This window comes from Cotesia typhae, unplaced genomic scaffold, assembly GCF_013202065.1.
Source record: "Cotesia typhae breed Kobodo isofemale line unplaced genomic scaffold, CoteBio_Ctyphae scaffold_152, whole genome shotgun sequence".
In the NCBI taxonomy this organism is placed as follows: domain Eukaryota; kingdom Metazoa; phylum Arthropoda; class Insecta; order Hymenoptera; family Braconidae; genus Cotesia; species Cotesia typhae.
The window spans coordinates 8,264,585-8,288,686 of NW_027423776.1; the positions used below are offsets into that span (position 1 = coordinate 8,264,585).

At 26.1% G+C, this 24,102-nt stretch overlaps 5 protein-coding genes and 1 long non-coding RNA gene across 10 annotated transcripts; 2 read left to right on the forward strand and 4 right to left on the reverse strand.

Moving 5' to 3' along the window:
* Positions 1-1,475: 1,475 nt before the first annotated feature.
* Positions 1,476-2,633, reverse strand: LOC141535698 (thioredoxin, mitochondrial). The gene has a single exon (XM_074255784.1). It carries the CDS (start codon positions 2,610-2,612, stop codon positions 2,193-2,195), a length of 420 nt encoding a protein of 139 aa, XP_074111885.1. The 5' UTR covers positions 2,613-2,633; the 3' UTR covers positions 1,476-2,192.
* A 111-nt stretch (positions 2,634-2,744) lies between these two features.
* LOC141535699 (transmembrane protein 218) lies at positions 2,745-3,784 on the reverse strand. The gene is made up of 3 exons (XM_074255785.1): positions 3,450-3,784; positions 3,101-3,305; positions 2,745-2,896 (listed from the first exon to the last, which is right to left on the reverse strand). Exons 2-3 carry the CDS (start codon positions 3,299-3,301, stop codon positions 2,756-2,758), a joined length of 342 nt encoding a protein of 113 aa, XP_074111886.1. The 5' UTR covers positions 3,302-3,305; positions 3,450-3,784; the 3' UTR covers positions 2,745-2,755.
* Positions 3,785-3,992: 208 nt separating this feature from the next.
* L(2)k10201 (zinc finger protein 511 lethal (2) k10201) lies at positions 3,993-6,544 on the forward strand. Of its 2 annotated transcripts, none has more exons than XM_074256124.1 (5): positions 3,993-4,130; positions 4,238-4,350; positions 4,544-4,785; positions 4,966-5,167; positions 5,967-6,544. In XM_074256124.1, the coding sequence occupies exons 3-5, from the start codon at positions 4,622-4,624 to the stop codon at positions 6,477-6,479; spliced, it is 879 nt and encodes a 292-aa protein (XP_074112225.1). In that variant the 5' UTR covers positions 3,993-4,130; positions 4,238-4,350; positions 4,544-4,621; the 3' UTR covers positions 6,480-6,544. The 2 variants fall into 2 exon arrangements, with proteins under 2 accessions (XP_074112225.1, XP_074112226.1); XM_074256125.1 differs by having other exon boundaries at positions 4,023-4,155.
* Positions 6,545-6,791: 247 nt separating this feature from the next.
* On the reverse strand, positions 6,792-8,568 carry Gt (transcription factor giant). Its single transcript, XM_074256123.1, has 2 exons — positions 8,276-8,568; positions 6,792-8,032 (listed from the first exon to the last, which is right to left on the reverse strand). Exon 2 carries the CDS (start codon positions 8,009-8,011, stop codon positions 6,941-6,943), a length of 1,071 nt encoding a protein of 356 aa, XP_074112224.1. The 5' UTR covers positions 8,012-8,032; positions 8,276-8,568; the 3' UTR covers positions 6,792-6,940.
* Positions 8,569-11,630: 3,062 nt separating this feature from the next.
* LOC141536178 (uncharacterized) lies at positions 11,631-16,898 on the forward strand. 2 transcript variants are annotated; one of them, XR_012480698.1, is made up of 4 exons: positions 11,631-12,579; positions 14,181-14,446; positions 14,529-14,797; positions 15,045-16,898. It is a non-coding gene; the product is annotated as an uncharacterized LOC141536178 (long non-coding RNA). The 2 variants fall into 2 exon arrangements; XR_012480699.1 differs by having other exon boundaries at positions 14,529-14,761.
* Positions 16,899-18,269: 1,371 nt separating this feature from the next.
* Positions 18,270-24,036, reverse strand: Tko (30S ribosomal protein S12 technical knockout). Of its 3 annotated transcripts, none has more exons than XM_074256511.1 (5): positions 23,878-24,036; positions 23,255-23,305; positions 19,792-20,016; positions 19,387-19,524; positions 18,270-18,548 (listed from the first exon to the last, which is right to left on the reverse strand). In XM_074256511.1, exons 1-4 carry the CDS (start codon positions 23,939-23,941, stop codon positions 19,388-19,390), a joined length of 477 nt encoding a protein of 158 aa, XP_074112612.1. In that variant the 5' UTR covers positions 23,942-24,036; the 3' UTR covers positions 18,270-18,548; position 19,387. The 3 variants fall into 3 exon arrangements, with proteins under 3 accessions (XP_074112612.1, XP_074112611.1, XP_074112610.1); XM_074256510.1 differs by having other exon boundaries at positions 18,270-18,552; XM_074256509.1 differs by lacking the exon at positions 18,270-18,548 and having other exon boundaries at positions 19,305-19,524.
* Between the last annotated feature and the right edge of the window lie 66 nt (positions 24,037-24,102).

Genomic DNA, 24,102 nt, shown 5'->3' on the forward strand with positions numbered 1-24,102 from the left:
TCTACATTTTGTTACATTTTTTTAAAAGAAAACTATATGTATTTATTAATAAGCTGTAAATAGCCATAAGAACTTATAGAAGCATTAGAGATGATAATATAATGTTCAAATATTAAATAATAAGAATTAAAGTGAAGAAAGAACGAGAAAGAGAGAAATAAGTTTAAAAATATATAGTGAAATATCTTCTCAAATGAAGACATATCTATTATTAAATCAGACGCTTATTTAATTATTTTATATGTTAAAAATTATTGTCATTATTGTAATCAAATGGTTATTTAACCTTTATTAGTAATTATTGTATCCGTTATTTTTTTTATACATATATATATCCTGTTAGCTTTTTTTTTCTTTTTTTGTTGATTAATTAAAAGCTCAATTTCACAATCATTATTTACTTAATTTTTTATCAAAATGAATAATTTTATTTTGTGAATATTAGCACTTCAATGTGAATTATTAATACTAGATAAAATAGTATGAGTATTGTTTGAATTGAAAATGAAATTTTTTAAATAATATGTTCGATAATTTAAGTATAAAAATCAGTTAATCACACCATTGCCTTATCGAGGTGTAACTCTAAACACCTGACTGATAATAAAAAAAAAGAAATAAAATGAAGAAAAATAATAATAAACCTTAGGTAGTTTCAATTGTTGGTAAAGCCGGTATTTAAATTATTTAAAGATTAAAAAAAAATACTATAAATTGTTAATAAATATTATTAATTAGAGGGAGAGAAACAGTCAAGTGACAAATTATATAATTGTTTTTATCGGCCTACTACTCTTCTATTTCCATCATTAAATTTGTCATATGAAGGATCGTTAATAATTATTATTTGAATTTAAAAAATTATAAAGTAAATTTTAAACTACAAAAAATAAAAAAAGACTCAATTCAAATAACTAAACAATTTTTGTGCAATCTGTTACCTATATTTATATAATACACGCTTTTTGAAGCACATCGATTAATTAAGTTACACATTTAAATATTATAAAACACTTTTTAATGACAAAAGTATTCTGTAAATGTAAATAATTATCAAATGCTTATTAATTATTATAATTATTATTAATAAGACCATTAAATATCTTTGGTACACTAAATAATTAATAATGTACAGATAAATAAAAGTAATAGATTTAAACCAAATAAACAATAAATAATATTGTAATATTAATTTAATTATTAAAGAGCATGTATGGAATAAATAAATTTTAGTACAGTGAAAAAAACTATTTATTTGTTATCATTAAAATTAATTTTTTGTTTTATATAAATTAATAATTATTAATGAATAAAAAAAAACAAATAAAATAATATAATTATCATGTTTATTTATATTTTGTAAAAAAACGGAAAATTTTCATATAATTTCACTACAGTAAAATTTTTTTGGTCACAATGGAAGTTATTAATAAAATTAGTTATGGTTAAAAAATTATTAAATTATTTTATGACAATTTTATGACAACGAGGTTTATTTTTTAAATGACCATTACTTGTTACACTATTTATTTTTTTTTTTTGTTACAACAATAATTAGTTCCAATAAATCCAACAATTTATTCAATTAAATTATTAAATTTAATAAAAGTTACATCAATTCTTTATTTTTTAAAAAAGTAGTTGATTCAATTGTATATAAAAAAACATTCTAGAAATTCACTGATCGTCAAACAAAATAATATATACAAGTTATAAGGTAAAAGACCCCGTTACTGACACTGGCCTAGTTGTTTGACACTTGCAATTTTATTATAATTAAAAAAATAAAATCTTAAAAAACCAATTGTCTAAAAATTTTAAATTCACAAAATGTATTTATTAATTTATTGGAGTTGGCTTTTTTTTTTAATTAAAATAAAATTGCAAGTGTCAATTACTGGGTCTTTTACCTTAATATAAAATAAAATAATGAAAAGATTTAACATCAGAGTATGTGATCTATTAATTAAAAAATAATAAATCAGTAAAATAAAATTATATTCATGTATAATTAAATATTTGGATAGTATTTAGAAGAAAAAAAAATTAAAATAAAATATTAACTCAAAATATATCAACGCAAGTGCAATTATAATATTGCCAGAACTAAGTCACTCTGGCAAGTTTGAGCAGAAAAAAATAACTTTAATTATAGTGTAAAAAAAGAAATTAAAAACAAGAACAATAAAAATTTAAGAATTTTTACTTTGCGTATTAGAGGTCGATTCTGTTAATTTTTTAATTAAATTATCTATCATATTGGCATCCACTAGTCCGATAAATTTATCAATAACAAGCCCGTTTGACACAGCTATTACAGCTGGTACAGCTTTAACTTCGAATGTATGAACCAATTCGGGATTTCTTTCTACATCTACTATTGCAAGATTAAGATTTTCCATTGGACCGATTAGCTTTTCTAATTTTGGCGTTAGTATTTTACATGGATCGCACCATTCGGCATGAAAGTTAACAATTACTGGCACATTACTATTCATAACTTTAGATACAAATTCTGTATTTTGTGTTATTTCAAATTTTTTGTAACTTCTTCCTAACAATGAAATATTTCGTTTTGTTAATTTAACAACACTTTGAATATTGCATAACATATTTAAGGCTTTGAATTAATTACTTTTTTTTAAACAGAAAAATTATGCAATTATTTTAACTTAATTTTTATATCACGGCAAAGTCTTTGACAATAATTACCTACTCTACTTAATTATTGACTTTATAATTTGATTAGTATTTTTTAATAAATCCAATTGACAATTCTTTGAGGTTTCTTAAAGTCCATTAACTCATACTTGACGTACCCAAATAATGCAATTAATGAAGAACCAACTAGGACAGTAAGAAGAATAACTCTCCAGACAAAAAGTTGATCATACGGCTGAAAAATAAATTTTATTTTTATATATTTTATTATTTTTAAAAAATTATGTCAAAAAAAAATTCAAATGTAAAAAACTTGAAAAAATATGCGTGAAATTTTTAAAAAATTTTTTTTAGTTCTAATTTAATAATTAAAACAATATCGAAAAAAACTTCGGCTAACTTTAGTATCATGAAAAAAGTTGATAAATGGTGGTCATACCTTTTCTTGAAAAGAAGAAGGATATTCTGAACTTCTCGGCACACTCACAAGAACAATTGTAATTATTGCAGCAACAGTAATAGCAATAGCACCAATTTTTTTGTCAATTCTAAACGATACAGCGAATATCAATGCAGCTGATAACCACAAGGTTAGAATGACAAATAAACCAACTCCAATTCCTAATATAAGAGTTGTCATTACCCTATAGAGAATAAAAAAAAAAACATATGTATTTACAAATAAATTATTTCAAATTCGGTAGTTTATATAATCTTTGACTTATACATATATATCTGTATAATTTGAAAACTGAACGCATAAAAATAGATATTTAAGTTATAATTACCTTTACTTTTTTTCCTATTTTAATGAAAGTATGATTTTTTTGCGTTTAAAAAATTTTTTATAGATTAAAAAATTAAAAAACAATACACTTGCACAAATATACTCTTTTACATATTAACTTTGTGTTTAAAAATAAAATATATTAAATTTTGTTAATACCGAACTAATTTTTTATAAATATATATCAATATGATACACTAACATTTATATAAAACATGTAATATTTGTAGTATGGTATAAATGGGTCGTGATGTTACCAAATACAATTATGGCGACCAAATTTTTTTATTTTGTTTTTCTTTTTAATTTAATAAAAATTTTATAATGACGTCATCGTATAGAATGTATCTGACAAGGTGTTTCAATGATGATCTGTTAATAAGAATCATTTTTTATTTGTATACAAAAAAAATAATGATAATAAACGGAATTTACTTATATTTATTTATTTTTTTTTTTCAGGACCTGATGACAGCTCCAGCTTAATATTTACAGTAAGTAAGAAAGATTTTCATCTTATCGACTAAATAGTTATATACTTGCACATAAGTAACAGACAATTTGACGTCAAGTTGACAGAAAATTTTTGACAAGTAAATGTAAAAAGTTAACAGTAAGTCTAACGTCCCAGAATTTGAGAAACTAAAAATCTACAACCGTGGTTTGAAGCCAGCTTGACCAGGTAAAAGTAAAGAGCGCGAGTAGAAGTAAATAAAAAATAATTTTAAATTTTTCAAATAATTATTTATTAAAAATTTTTTTTAAATATTGTATTCTATTTTTTTACAGATAATTCTATACATTCAACAATGTGAAATAACAATTGTTACCTCGTATGAAATCCATTAAATTAACATTGAAATAAATGTATTTTGTAAAGTTGAGGTTATCTTGGACTTTAAGTAAGTAAGAAGTAAATAAATGCTTTTATGATACTAAAGTTGACAGATTTGTTGACATTAGAAATTTTTCTATAAATTTATACTATCAGAAAAAAATTTAATTAACAAACTTCATCTGTGAAAATTCATGAAAATTTTTAAAAGGATTTTTTTATTGTAATTAATTTGTTGATAAAATTTTTTAAATTGACAGCTGACAGCTTACTTCAGGATCATATGCTGTCAACAATAAAATTCTTCAGTGGTTCAAAAAGAGTAATAAATATTAACAATGGCTGGGGGATTGTTACCAGATGATGTAGTATTTTTAAAAAATATTGGAGTTGGTACAAGAGACATTAATGATCCATTTTTTGAAGACTCCCATCGAGCTTGTAAAGTTTTTCAACGAACCGGAATTACAGTAGACGATGAGGAAGAATTTTTGCATCAATCGTGAGTATATTTTAATTTATTCATACAGTTCATAATCTAAATTAATTATACTGTAAGTGTTTAAATTTTTTCCCTTGAATTTTTAACTGTCAATAACTTCTATTAATATATTCAGTATGTTTATTTACATGCCTGTTTTTTTAATTACAATGTTGTTATTGATAATTTTCTTAATTTCAGGATGAATGAATTTAAATGCAATGCACCAGGATGTGAGATAAAATTCGATAATCTTCTGGATTTTGAAATACACTACAATAGTTGTCACAGATTTACTTGTGCAGAATGTAAGAAGATAAACGCTAATGCACGATTGTTAGAAATTCATATTGAAGAAAATCATGATAGCTTTTTCAAAGTTTTAGCTGATAAAAAGTCAATGGTATGTACATTATCATGTACTTTTAATTTTATCATTTACTTTTAATTTTCTTTCAATTATCAAATCTAAATGTTTTAATGAAATTTATTGTCATACTTACGCAATAATCATTATGATATTGATAAAAATTGGAATTTCAAAACTTTTATAGATAAAAAATTTTAAAACAAACTTATTACTAAAAAGTATAACTACTACTTACCAAGAAACATTTTTCAAAAACTCGCTTTCTGAGAGTAATAATAGGTATAATGATGTTGAGCAAGGGAATCCTTCAAGTAAATCAATGAATCAAAGTTCGAACTCAAAATTTTTAAAACTTAAAAAATTTTTCATTTAAAGTATTCTTTATTATTTCATTCGACTTAAAGTATGTAACATAAGTAATTATTCCTTTTTAGGACTTGGCGGTAATTTGGGATACCTTATTGCCAAATATTTAATTACAGTATGTAGTAATAGATTTTACACCTAATTGTATTCAAATGTAATGGAGGGATTAAATGAATAATTTAAGTACATAAGTGCATTGTGAATAGAAAATACTTATCTGAGATTAGACAATATTTTTGACAATAGTCGATAATTACAAAATTTATGACTTAATTCTGTTTCTTTATTTATTTGTAATTACTAATTCGAAAAAAATTTGCAGTTTGCATCGCCAAAGGATCTATCTAATTTTTAACAGCAGGCCAAATTTTGAATTTTCAGCGGAAATATTCAGACTAAGCTTTTGTTAAAAAATTCTATGTTTTAATAAAAATTTTTTTTTTTTTTTTTTTTTTTTTTTTTCCAGCATCAATGCTATGTCTCGGACTGCTATATTAAGTTCAAAACCTCTGAAGAAAGAAAACAGCATTGCATTGAAGTTCATAAATTTCCAAAGTTATTTAAATTTGACGAATTGTCACAAAGGAAAACCGTGAAAAAAACTACCACACATCCAGAAAATGCAATGGAAGTAGATGACAATAAAAAGAAAATTAAATTATCAAACAATAAAAAAGCTAACGACAAGAAAGGATTGAGTATTGATTTGAACAAGAATCAAAAATTAAGAACGTTCAGTTCGCAATGTAAGAGCAAAGTTGATGAGTATCATCCAATTGGTGGTAGCTCAACATCTTCAGGCTCTTCATACGGACAGTTATTAACATCAACAATGAAACCTGCATCTTCATTGATGTTCATTCCACGACAAATAATGCACAAACCACATCCACAGAATCTCAGACGAATCAAAACGATAAAAAGTGATATTGAAAATGATAATTTAATGGAGCTGAGTGATGCGTTACCTCTTACATAGTTTAGTAATTGTACATTAAAGTTTTACATGGTGTAAATAAATATTTCTTTTTATACATAAAAAAATTAATTCAATTTATAAATTTCAAAATTTATCATTATTCTTAAGGATAAATATAAATTATTACAGAAGTTAGTTACTATAAAACTAGTATACTTGGTTTAAAGCAAATAGATACAATGGTGGGATGTATAGTTTTCAGTCAATTATTTATAATAATTCTCTCCTACTTTTATAACTTCTTGTTATGAGCTATAAATAGTGAAATAACACAAAAATTTCTACTCAGTTATATAATAACTAAATCAGACGAATCGTTACTTTTTGTTTTATTGGACAAGAAAGTATGGATAACAAAATATAATCTCAAAACGATTTTATATGCTAAGTTAGACTCGATTAAACTCATTAACTATGTACATTAATATTTACAAAATCTATTTATATCTACAACTAATTTATTAACTAGGATAAACCATGCAACGCAGCCTTGCAGTTTCATTTCTCAGTGCTATGATTTCATATTTTAATTTAATATTTTCTTGCTCTAGATAAGCTGCCCTGATCGCGATTTCATCTTCCTTAGCTCGACGTGCATCGCGCGACCGTTTCGCCGCTTCATTATTTTTCCTGCGCCTTTCCCAGTAAGCCATGTCCTTATCATCAACGGTGCTGGTAGGTAAGTTTGAATTTTTGCTCAACCTTCTCATTTTAATATTAGTACCGTCATTGGATTTTCTCACCGACTCAAGCATCCGCTTGCGAAACTCGCTGTAAGATTCTTTTGAATTTTGGTCATATATGAATTCCGGCGGGCCGACTGTCAAAGTCAGTGGGTCTTTAGGATACGCTTTGAATGGCCGAGGTGCTTTCTTCCCACCGTCAGGTGTACAAGCTTGCTCGGATACCTTTGGATTTATTGTTAACAAATTTGTCGTCGGTGCTAGCACTTGAGCGTAAGAAATACTATTATTTGGTACTGGCATTACAGGGTGATGTACTGAGTGCGTTATTGAACTATTGTTATTCATAAATAACATTGGCGGCGAAGTAGGCGAATAATGATGATTATGATCTGTTTTAGGTGAAGTCTGTTGAGGTGAAACGGCTGGATATTTTAACTTCGTTGGCGAATCTAAATCTGAAGGTGGTGTTACCATGAATGAACGACTCTTAGGACTCTTTTGCTCATCTTCTGATGAATTATTATGATAATCTTGGTCAGAACGAGAACACTGATTTTGCTGCTTCTGGGCTTGATGCTGCTGCTCTAGTTCTTCATGATAATTATTATCATGATGATGATGATGATGATGATGATAATGATGTTGCTCGTTGGTACTCTCGCTTAACGGCGACACTGATCTTGCTTCCAGTGACACGGGACTTAAATTACATGAAGCTATTTGGCTATCATGTTCTTTTTTGCAAGAAAGATCTAAAACTGTTTCTACTTTTTCATTTAAGTATTTTTTCAATGATGTGCAATCTAACGCTTGGTCTATTGAGGGTGAATTTACGTACGCTGTCATTGTGATGAGTTTTTTGGTCGGCTATAAAAAAAAAAAATTTTTTTATTAAATTCTATTTATCGAATAAAATTTACTAAATAATTTTGAAGAAAGAAAAAATAAGCTCAACTAAATTTGATTCAAAAAAAAGGAAAAGAAGCTTACAAAAATTTAATTTCAAGCAAAAGAAGCTTATAAAAATTTAGTTTAAAAAAATTCACAATTATTGTTATTATTAGTTAACAGAAAAAAAAAATTTAATAAATAAGTAGATTAAATTCTTACCTAAAAGTTATTCCGAATCGTACAGTTACTCAAATCACAACACTGCGTTATAAACTTAATTAAATAAATTTTGAGTTATTTAAAATTTTTAAATAACAAGTTCAATTATTATATAACAATTTAAAACAAAAAAAAAAAAAAACACAATCTCCAGTGAGTACCGACGAGCACAAAAAAACTAATTGTAAATATTTTGAAAAGAAATAGTCGTCCGTTGATGATCAGTAGTAGGTGAGTTATGGTTCTCTCGGGGATGTTGCTTCGTTTATATACGCACCCCTTGTTAGCTTCTCAACTACTGCATTCAGTAGAGGGTAGGAGAAGACGCTTTCTTTGCTCGACTCAGAGAAACTATACTAAGGAAATAGAAAAACGAAAAATTTTTAATGGTGGGAGGAGGTATTATAACCAATAGGCAAACAACCGTCCTGATAGTAGTGGCACGTGTTCAAATTCATTGGAAGTGGTAGCACACGCTTACTGCGTAAATGTATTGCATTGTCTAATCAACATTATGAAGGACTAATAATACTTAATATGAGTTATGTCCACGTATAATTGATAATTAGTATTTTGATATTGTTATGAAACTATATTTTACAATTTATAAATTTATCTTTAATTTACCTTCAAGAGTTTATCTGGATTCAAAGCTGCCATAACTTTAATTTTTAAAAGTTCTTTAAGAATATTGCAAAATAAATTTTATCACCGATAATCCTTTTTTTTATCAAAAATTTTACAGTTTTTTCAAATTAGTTTTTATTTAAAATATTATAAGTATTCTTCCTTTTATTTAAACATTCATAATTATTCTCAAAAATTAATTTTTTTATCAAAAATTTTTCAAACTAGTTTTTATTCAAAACTTTATAAATTTTCTTCTTTTTATTTAAATAGTCATATTTATTTTCAAAAGTTAATTTTTTGTTATTTTTAAAAATTTATTTGAATTTATTATCATAAATATGGTTGAAAAATAAATTTCCTTTTTTTGGCAGTTTAAGTAATTATACTTTACACAACGATACTTAATGAATGTAAGATGACTAAGTAATAATGTTTCAAGCCTTCATTGACGTAAGAAGACATAATTAGGCACAATAGAGATAAGTAATTAGTGAACAAAAGTGAATAATACTGCCTAATTCTCTACGTAAGAGTATTTCTAGGAAAATAAATTATTTTTGTAATAATAATAATAAATAGAAATGTATTAATGACTATGTTCTAAGTAGATTGCAATCAATATTAAAATCATATTATCAATGATCGAATTTTTAGGTTCTTATGTCATAAAAATTTACGTAAAATTTTTTTTTAGAAATTTTTCATAAAATAATATCTTTTTTTTTTTAACTACCGAGTCCTTTAATTCCATTAATATTTTTAACAATGAGTAAAGGAAGATTAAAAAATGTTATTGAACTATTAGTAAGGGTTGTGGTTTAAGGAAATGGGAGGGTTTCACTTGTATCTATCTTTAAAATTTTGTTATCGTTAAAGATTTTATTATTTTTAAAATCGGATAATCTTAAACTTGTCGTACAAAATAATAAGTAAAAATGTAAATTTAAAATGAAAATAATCCATAGTTTAAAATTGAAAAATGTTTTGATCACCAGGAGCTTTTTGAGTAGCCTGGTCTGGGTTGAGCTGTGTACTTAAAAAAAATTAAATACGGCAAATAATAGAGTTAAGAAAACGTCTCGTAGAAGGGAACATCTTAAAATCTTTTCAAACACGGCGTACTAAATCCCTTGACTTTTGACTTATTGCAGTAAAGAGGCAAATCTATGTAGAACTGCTGACTAATATTCTTTAAGAAGTACATAAAATAAATACTAGAGATATACATGTAGGCCAACCAGGTAATAAGGCAAGCAAGGGTTAAATCAGTTGACAAGTTATTTCGGTAGCTAGATATGCTGTATAGATTTTTTCTAAAATTTAACTTTAAAAGGTAGCCTTAACCCTTTCCTCACTATTTTGCAATATTTCAAGAGTTTTTTTGTTTCCATTAAATGATTTATGAAGTTATACCATGACCTCTACCTTCATCAAGCTTGCTTCGATACGATCTATGTATGTATATATACTGACAATAGTACACCCGTTGACAAAGTAGACAGTTTCTGTTATTATTTAACTTTAAAATTTGCGTAAAGACGTTGTAAATTATTGCATGAGTAAAATTTACGAAAAATGAAGAAATAATAAACGAAAGGGTTTAAGCTATTAACTTTTAAATTTGCTGGAAGAAGTGTCCCTATTGACACGCTTTTTTTTTCTTTATTCTCATCTCCGCATTTACTTCTTTTTTTTCATATACCCACGTTCTATCCCTTGATGGCATACCTACTTGTACTGTTTACTGGCAACGGCCACGCTTAAGCCTCTCAAACATTTCAATTCTGGATTTTGTTAAATAATGGTCATATGACTGACTAGGTCATTTATATAATCCTTATTTATTACTGTGTTTTATATCTTTTCTATTTATATTAAATCACCCATATCTGACGATGAAATATTGCGCTAAATAAATTAGATGTTATGTATTCAATTTCTTCAAATTACGTATTGATTTTCCGTATTTTTTAAAAATTATAAAAAATAATTTATAACATGTATTATATTTCCATATTTTTTTGAAATTATCATAAATAATAATTTATAACATCCATTGTAATGCTGTAACAAAAGAACTTAAAAAAAAAAATACATTGAAATAAGAAACTAATTGAAGAACTTTTTTTAGAATACTTAGTAAAGTTTTCAAATTATTTAATTTTACTATTTCTAAAAATTTTTTAAGAAACTTGATTAATATTATTACAAATTATTTAAAAAATTAATATGTAATTGGAATTTTAATTCTTAGTTAAATTTTTTTTTTTTTTTAATCAACTTTCATTTAAAATTTTATATTTACAAAATAATAAGAAAATTTTTTTGAAAATTTGTTAAAATTGTAATAAGTTTGTCTAATTAAAATATGTTCAATAATTGAAAATATAAAATTCAAATATTTGAAATTTTATGACAAAAAATTCAACAATATGTCCCTTATTTAACTTATAAAGAAGGAAGCTATCTTAAGCTAAATATTAATCTTTTACATATACTAAAATAATGGTTGAAAAGGTCAGCAAAGTCAGGTTGACACTTATTAAAAAAAAAGTGTGTGTGTGTGTCAGCTACGACGCACGATTGGAGTTTACTCCTTACCAACGATAATTATGATATATGTCGAATAGAAAAAAAGGGTAAATGAACGCATCTGCTAAAATGATAAGAGAAACAAACATATATCTGTAATTATTCGGATTATTTATATTACTTCAATAAAGCGTATTACATAAAGTATGTTACAAAACAATATAAATAATAATAATAATAATAATAATAATAATAATAATAATAATAATAATAATAATAATAATAATTGTGTTCAATTTATACAAATCCAATTTTAGGATGATTGATTTCTTTCAACTTTAATCACTTGATGATTTGTTTAATAGTACATAAAAATACACGTATCAATGCATAGAAGTACAAGAAAACTTTAAAATCAAAACATTAAAACTTGATAGTTAGGTTGCTGTTTATGTACGTTGTATATAGATTAGGGTGTGCCAAAATGTAACTTCCGTGAAGAACCTTTTAAAATTGGAATTTTGAGTTCCGCTTTTAACAGGGGATGTGTTTGGGCATTTCCTAAGATATTTTGAGGTGAGACGATTTATTTGATTTTCATAGAATTTTTTAACAGGAGTTTAGTTTAAATATTTCCGCTGAAAATTCAAAATTTGGCCGGAAGTGCCAAATTGAATCTCCTGTTAAAAATTCTGTGAAAATCAAATAAATCCTCTTACTCTGAAATATTTCAGCATGCATACCCTGTACTCGGCAGTAGTATACAAGTTGTGGCAGAACTTCGTAATACGCAGGCGCGCAACACACGCGTACAAACATACGCACGCATTCAACTCTCAGACTGGAGGTAGTGAACTATACAGTGAGACTACGAAGTATAGCGCAAAGAGGAGACCCCGAGAATGAGATACGCTGTGTAATGTATTCCATCTCATTATTTTACACGTTCAATCCTACAGATATATATGTTTATCTCTTTCTACGTAACGCCTCAACTTTTCGTGTTACACTTGATTTTACTCCTCATAAAATTTCCGTACCGGGCCTTATAACTCAAATCGTTTCTTAAGGAGTAAACTCCAAAAAAATTTTTAAAACATGATTAGCTGACTGAAAAATCTCTACAACAAAAATTAATTCAAGTAGTTATTAATTTTTATGTTTTCAAATAATTTTAATTATTCACTAAACTATTATAAGCTGATAAAATGACCTAAGACAATTATAAGCTAAATAAAGTGTACTTTGTAAAAAAAAAAACTAATTTTTGAAATAAAAAATGTGTTATTGTGAACTCAGTCGTCTAATCGCGGTAAATTTGGTCCTTGAAAGATGCACAGGCCCATTTTAGTAAAAAGGACAACTTATTTTTCATCTCTAAAAACTTCTGTACACATACCCGTTATGTGTATTCATTTTCTAGAATATTTCAATAGCATCCTATTCACCTGGTAACTTGGTACAAATATCGGCTTTTCTCAAGCATACAAATTTTGGTCTTTTGACCATATAACCCAGATTTGAATAGTGTACAACCGACCGCAACCCGTTATATATTTACAGTGTACATATATGTTTTTTCCTTTTACATTAGCGGTGATCTTCTAGCAGTATATATGAGAATAAGAATATATAATATGGATTAAAATATATACATATATTTACGCACTTTTCCATACCCATCTGCAACACCTCTCTTCCTCGAAATTTCTTTCTACATATCAAAAAGTTAACGGTAGATTTGCTACTTTTTTCTTCATGAAATTTAACGCGACTCAAATGTCTCAATTGTCATCCATAGATTCTATTTTTTTCTTTATAAAATCAATTTTTTATTTATTTATAATAAAAACTATTTTCTGTATTTTATACTTTGATATTATTTGCAATTTCTTCTTCTCTTATTGAGAAAGAAATTTGCGAAGATATTAATTTTATCTCATATCATTTTCCGGAGTCAATATGTTTGCTCAAAGTATTTAAGAATGTCAAAAATTTTAACCGGGTACGTGATATTTAACAATTATCTGATGTTATGACCTTAGATAATTTTGATTATTTATTAGTAAGTTGACATGATTGTATCGTTATGTAAAAAGACCGTTAATGATAGTTCGCACTGGAGTGGCGTACGTGATTTTTTTAAGCTTTAATAGATTTCCCTAGGCAATCGAAGAACCAAACTATTACACATACTTACGTACTTTTGAATACCTGTAATTATTATCTGAAGTTTTAATGATTTTGTTTTTCCCGAGTTTGAGTTAATTAAAATTATCATAACAAACATTGTATTGTTTGGAATATTATTTTCAATTTATATTTATTTTATTTTCGTAATTACTCTCTCCCATGATTTTATAGATAAGAGAAATTTATATTTTTAATGTAATGTCATATCATAGGATAAGTAATTCATGATTTATATATTTATAGTATACAAGGTGTGATCTACAATTATTTTTACAGCGGATATCTTTCTTAATGATAGCTTCAATAATTACAACAGAATAAAATTAAATATAAATTTTTTACTATTCTTCTTATTGTGATTAGTCAAAAATTTATTTAAAAAATTCTAATATAAATTAAGCCATTCCCCTTAATTTTGCTTTCATCATAGTTTATCGTAAATTTTAATTTATTTAATTATAAAATTAATATGAGTCATAATTAGAAGACTAAAATTTCAAAAAATACATTTACTATGGTCTACTCTTAACATACAGTATTTATTTTTCAGAATTCCATGTAACCCAGGAAATTTTCAGTAAACAGTAGGTAGCGCTTAAAGACTAGACGGATTTGAGAACCAGTTTATAAAAGTTAAAAGTCATACTGTAAGCTATTTGCACTACATATTTCAGTCAAAATATATTTATTCATATCCAAACATTTGAACTGAAGCTGATGTATAAATAATCTTAAAACATCAAATATTGTAACAAATGAAAATAAGACATTACGGCGCCAGAAAAAAAATCTAAAAAAAAAAAATATCCAGGGGAGGTTTGTATATACATGTCTTCTATACAATGTATATTAAAAAAAAAAAAAAAAACCATTAATATATAATAGTTAAACGTTATAGTTATGTTAAGGTCACTGAAAAGATGTCATATGCGTCCGAGCAGTAGCCAGTTTCCGTTCATCCGTTCAGAATGAAAGATGATCAAGAAGAAATGATTTTATCTACTATTTTCTATGAAGATACCACCACACTAAACAGCAAGTGAGAAAAAGAAAACATTGAGACATTTCTTCTGGACACAAATAGAAAATCCCATGGTGATTGGTAAATAAAAGTATTGGTCAGCGTGATGGGTAATTACTTTTCGATTTATCATCACCAAAATAGAAGTAAGCTTCAAGACCACCAACTAAGTTTTGCCAACAGAACCTCAATTTGCATACTTCCGGCCTTCACGCCCATTTCTTCTTTCAATTCATTATATTCTTTGTAAATGAAACTTTCTTTCATATAATATTATTATACTTTCTTATATATGCTTCTTCATAAATACTCTATACAGTTACCACATACGGTTAGATATTATTATACATATATTTAAGTTTACTATTAGTAAGAATAAATTCATTTTTGCAGAGCTCACCTCATCCATCGTTCAAATCTCCAGTGGGTCACCCACAACTCTCTATATTCATTTAATTCAATTTTGAATATTCATCATATATACATCGAACGAACACAGAAGAAGTATTGATTATTTTTCGGAAGTATTTTTATCATTACTATCTTGATGATGCTAATCATACTAAATATTAGGAGTAATAATATATCTAAAAAAAAAAAGGTTGTTTTTATGGATATTTGCGCTTAAAATCTAGAATACCAGTTCGTGCTGGCGATTTATGAAAAATAAAATAATATGATATATTTGTTGTGTATACAGTGTAGAATGAAAGGGAAAAATAAAACCCGTATTGAAAATTTGTGACAAAAACTTTTAAGCTAAAGATCTAAAACGGTGTCTGGTTACTAAGACCTACGGTAAAGAGTTGTGCCCTAGTAAAGAAAGAAGAGCACTTATGGATTTGTTTGAGACACGCTTTTGGAAGAGTTTAAAATGCGCACCAGCCGCTTCTTTGTCGTATTATTATGGATTGTAAATACATAAAATCAAGTAATTCCTCTTAATTATAAAATTTTCTCGTGTTATTCAAATTAAAATTTTAATTTTTGAGTTTATAATTGACTTAATAAAATATTTTTTTTTTCTATAAATATTCTATATTATTAAGAGAATAAGAAAAATTCTGTGTCCAGGATAATCATTTGATAAAATCTATTTTTTTTTACTGAAATTTAGTATAATAAATATTTGGGCTGTATTCAAAAATGCTCTATCTCTAGATACATAATTAAAAAATGACCTTGTATCTTGTCAACTATTAAAATTTTAAAGATATAAACTCATCCTGATGTTACAATCATCAAGAGCTTTCATTTGAGTACCCACATCAATTTTTCATATATTTATATATATTATATATATGTATATATGAAAAATATATTAAAAATTGAAGTGGGTGCTCAAATGAAAGCTCTTGATGAGGGTGATATCGGGATGAGCTTATATCTTTAAAAACGTCAAGAAAACTGAAGAAAATTATTTTCTAAAATGAAATATACCCCGTATAAATTTTTTATAATTTATTTACATTACTGTTTTCATGTAAAATGAAAAGATTAGTATACAATTTCAGAGAAAAACCGTAACAAGGTAACAGGTAACGAGATAACAGGTTTAAACGTGTTAAACCAATATACATTATTTCTATTCAACATAAGTTTCTTATTGGTACTGAGCTCTGTAAAGAGTATTATATAAGTAGGTAGTTGGTAGCTCATTGGGACAGTTATAAAAGTATAAAACCCATTAAGTAAGGTCTGTAAGGGTATTTTTACTAAAAAATAGTATAAGAACTGCCGCAAACTTTTAAAAATAGAAAAGAGATATCTGTAAGAGCGTTCAAAAAAGCAATAAAGTTTAAAAAATATTATTTTTACATTTGCCACATCTAATCCTACTTTCACAAATGTTTATTACAGCAGACCCTTAAATTTTAATTCTTTGTACGTAGTTTGTAATTTTATGATCGGGATTACTTAAAACTCGATTACATTGTACACAGGATTAACTCTTAAAACTTTTTGAGTCTCGACAGTTTTATTTTTAATAAGTTATTGAATATTATAAAGGTACTTACGTTGAATGCTTGTAAAGGTCACAAAAAAAAATGTTTATCTTAAGATTGAAAATATTGTTACGTTTGATCGTAGAGCAAACAACCCTAATTCTTAGAGCTCAAAAGTGTTTGCTCAAATCCTTGATAATTTTATGTAATGTTAAACATAAAGTCATAAATTACAAATTTAGTACTAATCTTAAAAAAAAAAAAAAAAAAAAAAAAAATGCACCGATCAATTATTTTTATAACAATTCAGGGAACAAAAGTTTGTACAACTCGTATGTAATTTTAAACATTGGTAATTTTTTGTTTTTAATATAATAAAAAAAATTTTCTTAAGTTTGAATTTTTTTTAACTCAATAAAAAATTATTTTTTATATTAAATTTTGAGAATAAATTTAAAAATTATAATGAAAAAAAAATTAATATAACATTTAAAAATATTTTTAATAATTCTTGTTAAAAAATAATTTAAGAAAATCAATTCATCAGAGTTAAAATAAGGAATTTATTTGTTTCAAGTAAATATGTCTATTTTTAGTAGTTTTTTTTTTTTTTTTAATTATTTGTTTTGCTTATTGTACTATTTATGATTATTTTTTTAAATACTTTGAAAATTTTGAAATATTTATAAAAACCATAAATAATTAAAACTATTTTTGACGGTAAACTTTGTGAGTCATAAAATGTTTTTTTTTTTTTTTTTTTTTTTTTTTTTTTAAATACGTTAGCTCAAATAGAATTAATTCCAGCATAATTAATTTTATTGTACATTTATATAAAAATAAGTTTACTATCATGTAATAAATTTAATGTTAATTATCGATGATACCACGGGACATTGATCTAATAATTATAATAATGTTAAAACAAAATCTAATAAATTTAGAAGTTGATGACTTTTGTTAAATTATTTTTTATGTAGGCAGGAAAGGTTTTGATAACAAAAGCAACTCATAAACTAATGTTTTTGATAACAAAAGCAACATAAAACTAATGTTTTTACGTATAACTGAATTTAAGACTCAATTATGTCATTATTAGTTACTATACGCAGATAAAATTAAATTCTAGAATAATCAATATGATATTTATTGGATATAAACTAGTACTTTAAAATGTTCTATTAAATAATTAATGACGTTATTTATTTATATATTTTATAAATGTGAGCATGTATATTATGGTGTGCCAAAATGTAACTTCCTTGATGGACCTTATAAAATTGGAATTTTCAGTTCCGCTTTTGAAATCAGCTGTGTTTAGGCCCTTCCTAAGATATTTTGGGATAAGACGATTTATTTGATTTTCATAGAATTTTTTAACTGGAGCTTAGTTAGGGCACTTCCGCTGAAAATTCAAATTTTCGCCGGAAGTGCCCAATTAAACCTCCTGCTAAAAAATTCTATGAAAATAAAATCTATCGTCTTACCCCAAAATATCTTAGGAAGGGCCTAAACACAGCTGATTTCAAAAGCGGAACTGAAAATTCCAATTTTAAAAGGTCCATCAAGGAAGTTACATTTTGGCACACTTTAATGTATATGAATGCAAAAAATTTCTAAGAAAATAAGCGAACAAAAAGCAATAGATAAGATAATAACTAATTGCCGAGAATATTAAGGAATTCGTGTTATTGAACTTGAACTTTATATAGATTAACAATAATATAGCAATTATTAAATTACACATAATTCACTCCCCTCATAAGATTTTAACATCATTAGAATTTACCCTTATACATTTGTTACAGATGAACTTCATATGCGTGGTCACTCAAAACAGCATCGTCATTTTTTTCTACCATCTGAATTCATAGTCGAGGTTCTCAAATTAAAATTGTTTATTTAAATATACAGGTAGCAATATTATTGGTATATATTTCTGAGTACCTATCTTTCTGAAAAGATTACACAGAGAAAAAAATTTACTTATTAATTTTTAGATGATTTTCAAAATATCATATATTTTAAAATAATTTCAATAAAATTTTAAAAGAAAAATAACGATAAATTTCTTCTAAAATTTTTTGATAATCATAAACAAAAACGAAATACAAATATGAATCGATCCCTGACATTCAGTAATGACTAGTAAAATAAAAATAAATATAAACATAAAAGACAAAGAAATAAAGTAGTTGAGAACCGAAAATTCGAGATGGAATATAAGGATACTGGTCAGCATGTCATATGGTCAATGGACAGTGGTCGCGTGGGTGGATCTAAGTGCAGATGCGAGTGCCGAGGACCACTGGCAACCCTTCCGTAATATCCTGAAAAAGAAGGGGCATGTGGATAGAAGCCCTTTTTCCTATTGTCTGCTGGGTGCGACACGATGCGCACAAATGTATTATGCATAGTGACGGAAGCACGTACGTGTGGTTCAACTAACGGTAAATAAAAGGGTTCAAGTGATATCTACCGACTAGGCTAGTAGGGATCTATCCTCTAAAATATGTGTCAAAGAACCGCTTTATTTATTCACAGCAAATTTTATAGCTTCACTCTTGCACACTCGTCAATGATTTTGTACGCTGACATGTCAAATTATTATCCAGCTACGGCATGTCTAATTATTACAATTTTAAATTTTCAAATTAAAACTCAACAAAAATTTATTTTTGTAATATTTTTAAAATTCATAAGTATATTTATTATTATTATTATTTTTATTTTTATTTAATGTTAACTAACTACATTATTATTAGTATAGTATGTGTTTGATTACATACTTCATTTCTGTTCAGGTTTTACCACATGTGGCAAATCATATTTTCCTCTTACGCATTTGATTTTAACTCCAGGCGTATCTTTTAATCGGCCTACTCGGCAAAGAACGATGTTGTGTTCTTGTAGATTATGACCAATACCTACAAAAAATAAAAACAAAAAACAATTAATGAAGTATTTCTAATCAGTAAAAAATAATTAGATGGTGAGATAAGCATTATTACATTTTAACGATATGACTCTATTAAGTAGTTATACCTCATAATAATATATAACTATCTAATTAGATACGACGTTAAATTTAAGATAAATTAATCGAAATAATTAAAGTTATTTACTTTATTTTATTGTATTGTGATTTAAAAATTCAGGATAATTTTTAACTACATAAAATAACCATAATTTACCTGGAACATAAGCAACCATTTCTCTTCCGTTAGATAGTTTTACAAGTACGCATTTTCTGTTGGCTGAATTTGGTTTTTTTGGCTTTTTTATAAGGGTTTTGAGAACAACACCCTTCGCAAAAGGGTTTCCATCAAAAGGATTCTGTTTTTTACGTTTTTTAATATGCGGGCCCTTTTTATGCATTTGAAATAATGAAGAGCCGAGTCTTTTGAATTCTGCGAAACCTGAAAACATTTATCAAATAAATAATTACATAATTATAAATCATATAAGTGTAAAAATCTTAAGTGTAAGAACTGTTATTAAATATTAAGTTAACGACCTCAAAAAAATACACGCCTGTTTTTTTATTTACCTTGTTATTTTACGCCTGTTATTTTACCTTAACGTCACATAATTAACTTATCAATTTACTCAAGACCTTACAATTTTTGAAGTACATATACAAGTCGAGGTTAATTGATTAATTTAATTTTTTTTTTTTCAAGAGAATAAAATAATAAATGATAATGCGCATCAATTATTATTTTTTTTTTTTTTTTTTTTTCACGTAGCCAGAAAAAATGAAAAATAATAAACAGGTGTAAATTTGAAAATAAAAAAAAAGATTGAGACCTAGTAGCTATTTTACAAGCGATACAAATTCTAGAATTTCAGTTAAGTAACGGTATACTGAGAAAAAAAAAACTCTTTCGCAAACTAATCTTTATGCCTGGTGGTGTAAAATAAGAAGATGAGAAAGTAAAGGAAGAAAATAAGAAAGCCAAGTGTTGAGAGTGTAAGAGCGAGAAATGTGGAATATGACGAGTTTGACATCCAAAGACTAGCTGTCCAACCCCTTAAAAATTTTCCTCTTGCTATATTCATCCCCAGGATGCGCGTCATCTTTCTCTCGTGCACTCGTAAGCTTATTAAGTAACATTGTTACGACGAGACAGAGGATGACGCGCAGTTGGTGGTCACTAAAATTCTTATAACAACTCTTGGAAAGTGGACAACTCTTTTGAAAATTTAGCTTTTTTTCTTTAGATGGACTTGTCCTGTGGGCGGAGAGAATGTGGATTATAAATGTTTAAAAAGATGCAAATCTGATGTAAAGATTTGCTAAAAGTATAGGCGAGTCTCACTTAGAGATTGTTTTTTTTTTTTTGTATTATTAAACAGCTACACTAAAAGTTTAGTAAAAAATGTGATTAAAAATTAATTTGATTTCGAAAAATAAAGAAGAATATATATATACAATACATATATGCGTAACTTATTGTCTATTCTGATTGACTCATGTATAAGTACATTAAATTCCGTGTCGATTAAGTCACAAAAATTCATCGTTATTATCTTTTTTGAATTAAATGATATTTGTCATAAAGAATTTGAAGAACAACTAATTGAGACCTCAGGCAGAAATTATATAATTGTTTAGTTAGTTAATGTGACTAATATTCTTGTTATGTAGATAATGTAACTTCAAAAACATTATTTTTAATCAAGTATGAAATCATGTTAACAGATGTATATTCAGCCATGGAATAAAAATAATATTATTTTGAAATTTACTTGACAGTTCTATCAATATATAATATTTAATTATTATATTTGAAATTAGACTTGTAATTAATAAAATAGATTCTTAATAAAAAAAATTAAAATCCGATCTTTGTGGAAAAATAAAAATTTGATTTAAAATAATGTTGATTATTTTTTCGAAGATTATAATAATTTTTTGGTCAACTATTATTTTATAAAGGGGTAAAAAAAAATATAATAATAACTTTAAAATGATTGGCTTGTACAAGAACATAGAAGAGAAATTCCATTACAAAGAATAATCTTGATAGTTATTTAAAAAATTCTATCCCGTACAAATGAATAGAAAAAAAATAGTGAGTATAAATTTTAATATGCAAGATATCCAAAAAGGTTGAATGATTTTTTTTAATACTTTTGAGCATTTATAGTATTTCGCGGTAAAGCTGTCACACTCGATATAGAACGATGACGGACGAGTAAATTCAACACTGGACGTTACACACCATTGTGTTGTTCATTTAGAGATTTCACTGGATGACCATCGTCCGTCAATACGACAGATGTCCAGAAACCAAGCACTAGCTAATCCTTAGCCCTAACTTGGATTTTAACAGAGGCAACAGAACTAGCAGCAGAAGCCTTATTATCCACCGTTCGACCAATTTCTGAAGCCAAAACCCCTTTTTCATTTAGATCAATGCGTAAGATTACATTGCGAAAAATTTTTAACTACCACTGAGCCTATACTTTTATATTGCATCTCCTTTGTCATACATTTCGCCTTGATTTAACTTTTTTTTTTTTTTTTTTTAAATGTTAATCGTTAATTCTCCGAAGTATTACCAGACCTTTTCTTTTCTTTTTTCTTATTCATCTTTTATTCTTCTTTCACATTCATATAAATTTACGCATTTGATATTGCGTTGTTACATTATTAGTTGCGGCAAAAAAGTAAAACCTCTTTTTTAAATTTAAAGACCAGATTATCCTGCAACATAACCAGTTTAATTCTCCAAGAAAAACTATCGAGTATCTTTAAAAAAGAAAAAAATAAATTAATATAATGTAAGTGTGGGATCTTTTTTTTTTCTAACATTATACAATAAAAATATGGACAAAATTTTTGAATAGAAAAAAAATATATAATATAGAGATCTAAAACCTTGTACCTCGAACTCTAGAAAATTTTCCTGAGAACTATATACATACGTTAGACTTATATATATATATATATATATATATATATATATATATATATATATATATATATAATACTGTGGAGAATTTTTCTCTAACAACTGGTCAACCGCAAATGGACATGTCACCCCTTCCGAATTCCCATCGATTTTTGGTCATTTCCAGAGGGCATTCAGCATGAGAATTATTCGGGCGCCACGTTTTTCTTCTCTACTATACAAGCTAGTATAGCCATGAAAAAGAAGAAAGAAAAGAGAATAAAAAGAAAACATCTTTATTCTCCCGTGTGACGGTGTGACGACGAATCATCAAAAGAGGTAAGTTTATACTTTTGCGAGAGTCCATTTTGCATGGAGTTTGAATAACAAGAAGCTGAATCAGATGATGAAATCCCATGACTTGACATTATTTTTTTTTTTTTTTCGGAATCTTTTATGTCTCCGTTTGACCAGCTTGTATTATAATATTCAACTAATATTATTCAATTATTATGGCTTTGTTCGTGGTATAAGTATATCATTTAAAAAATAAATTCAACGTAGGTCATAGACCCTACGTATTGCTTAATTATAATTCAGTTAATGATCATAAAAACCTTGGAGCTAAACAATGGAACAGATTTTATAAACAGAATGTTATTGAAATTGTCCCTTTGGCTATGACTTTACGAATGGTAATAAAAATCAAGATAAATTCTATCTGTTATTACAGAAATAAATAGTATTTTTGAATTACCAGTGAATGCATTGTTAACACATGATTTTGTAAGACTCCATGCGTTTGATGCTGTAAAAAAAAATTATAATTAATTAAGTTAAATTAAATAAAGTTAGTTCTTTTCATATATATATATATATATATATATATATATATATATATATATATATATATATATATATATATATATTTGTTTACTTATTTATTTACACTGATTACTTAACAACTAAAATTGATAAATGATAATAAAGAAAATCTCCATTTTTTATCGCATCCAAAATCATAAAATAATACAAATAGATCACAGGTAGTTGGTATTTTTTTCATTAAATAAATTTGCTCCAAAAAATTAATTCTGAAAAATTGCATTTTTTACTTTTTTAATTTTTTAAGTGTCAATTTTTTGTTCTTATTTTTTTTTGCCATAATTTATATGTTAAAAAATTTTTTAAAATGAAGTATTATCTGCTTAATTGATTCTCATAAATAGATTTCGTAAATAATAAAAAACAATAGACAATTGTATTATTAATAAAAAAAATATTAAATATTAGTGATTTTTTATTGTCATTCTCATCAAAATTACTCTATTTATTCTTAAAGTTAGGATCATTATTAATTTAAAAAATAATCCAAAATACCTTCTATGGACTTTCCTATTTGCGAACGAAATAAGTTAATAAATCCCTTTGTTATGACGCTCATTTTAACAACAATTAAACAGTTATGGTTAATAAAATTATATTATTTATATTAATGTAAATAACTGAACTTTTGGTGTCTACCATGTTGTTTTGATAGACGTGCGCTCATAGTGGAGATTTATGAAATTACTTTGTAGTTCTATTTTATCAACGCATAATAAA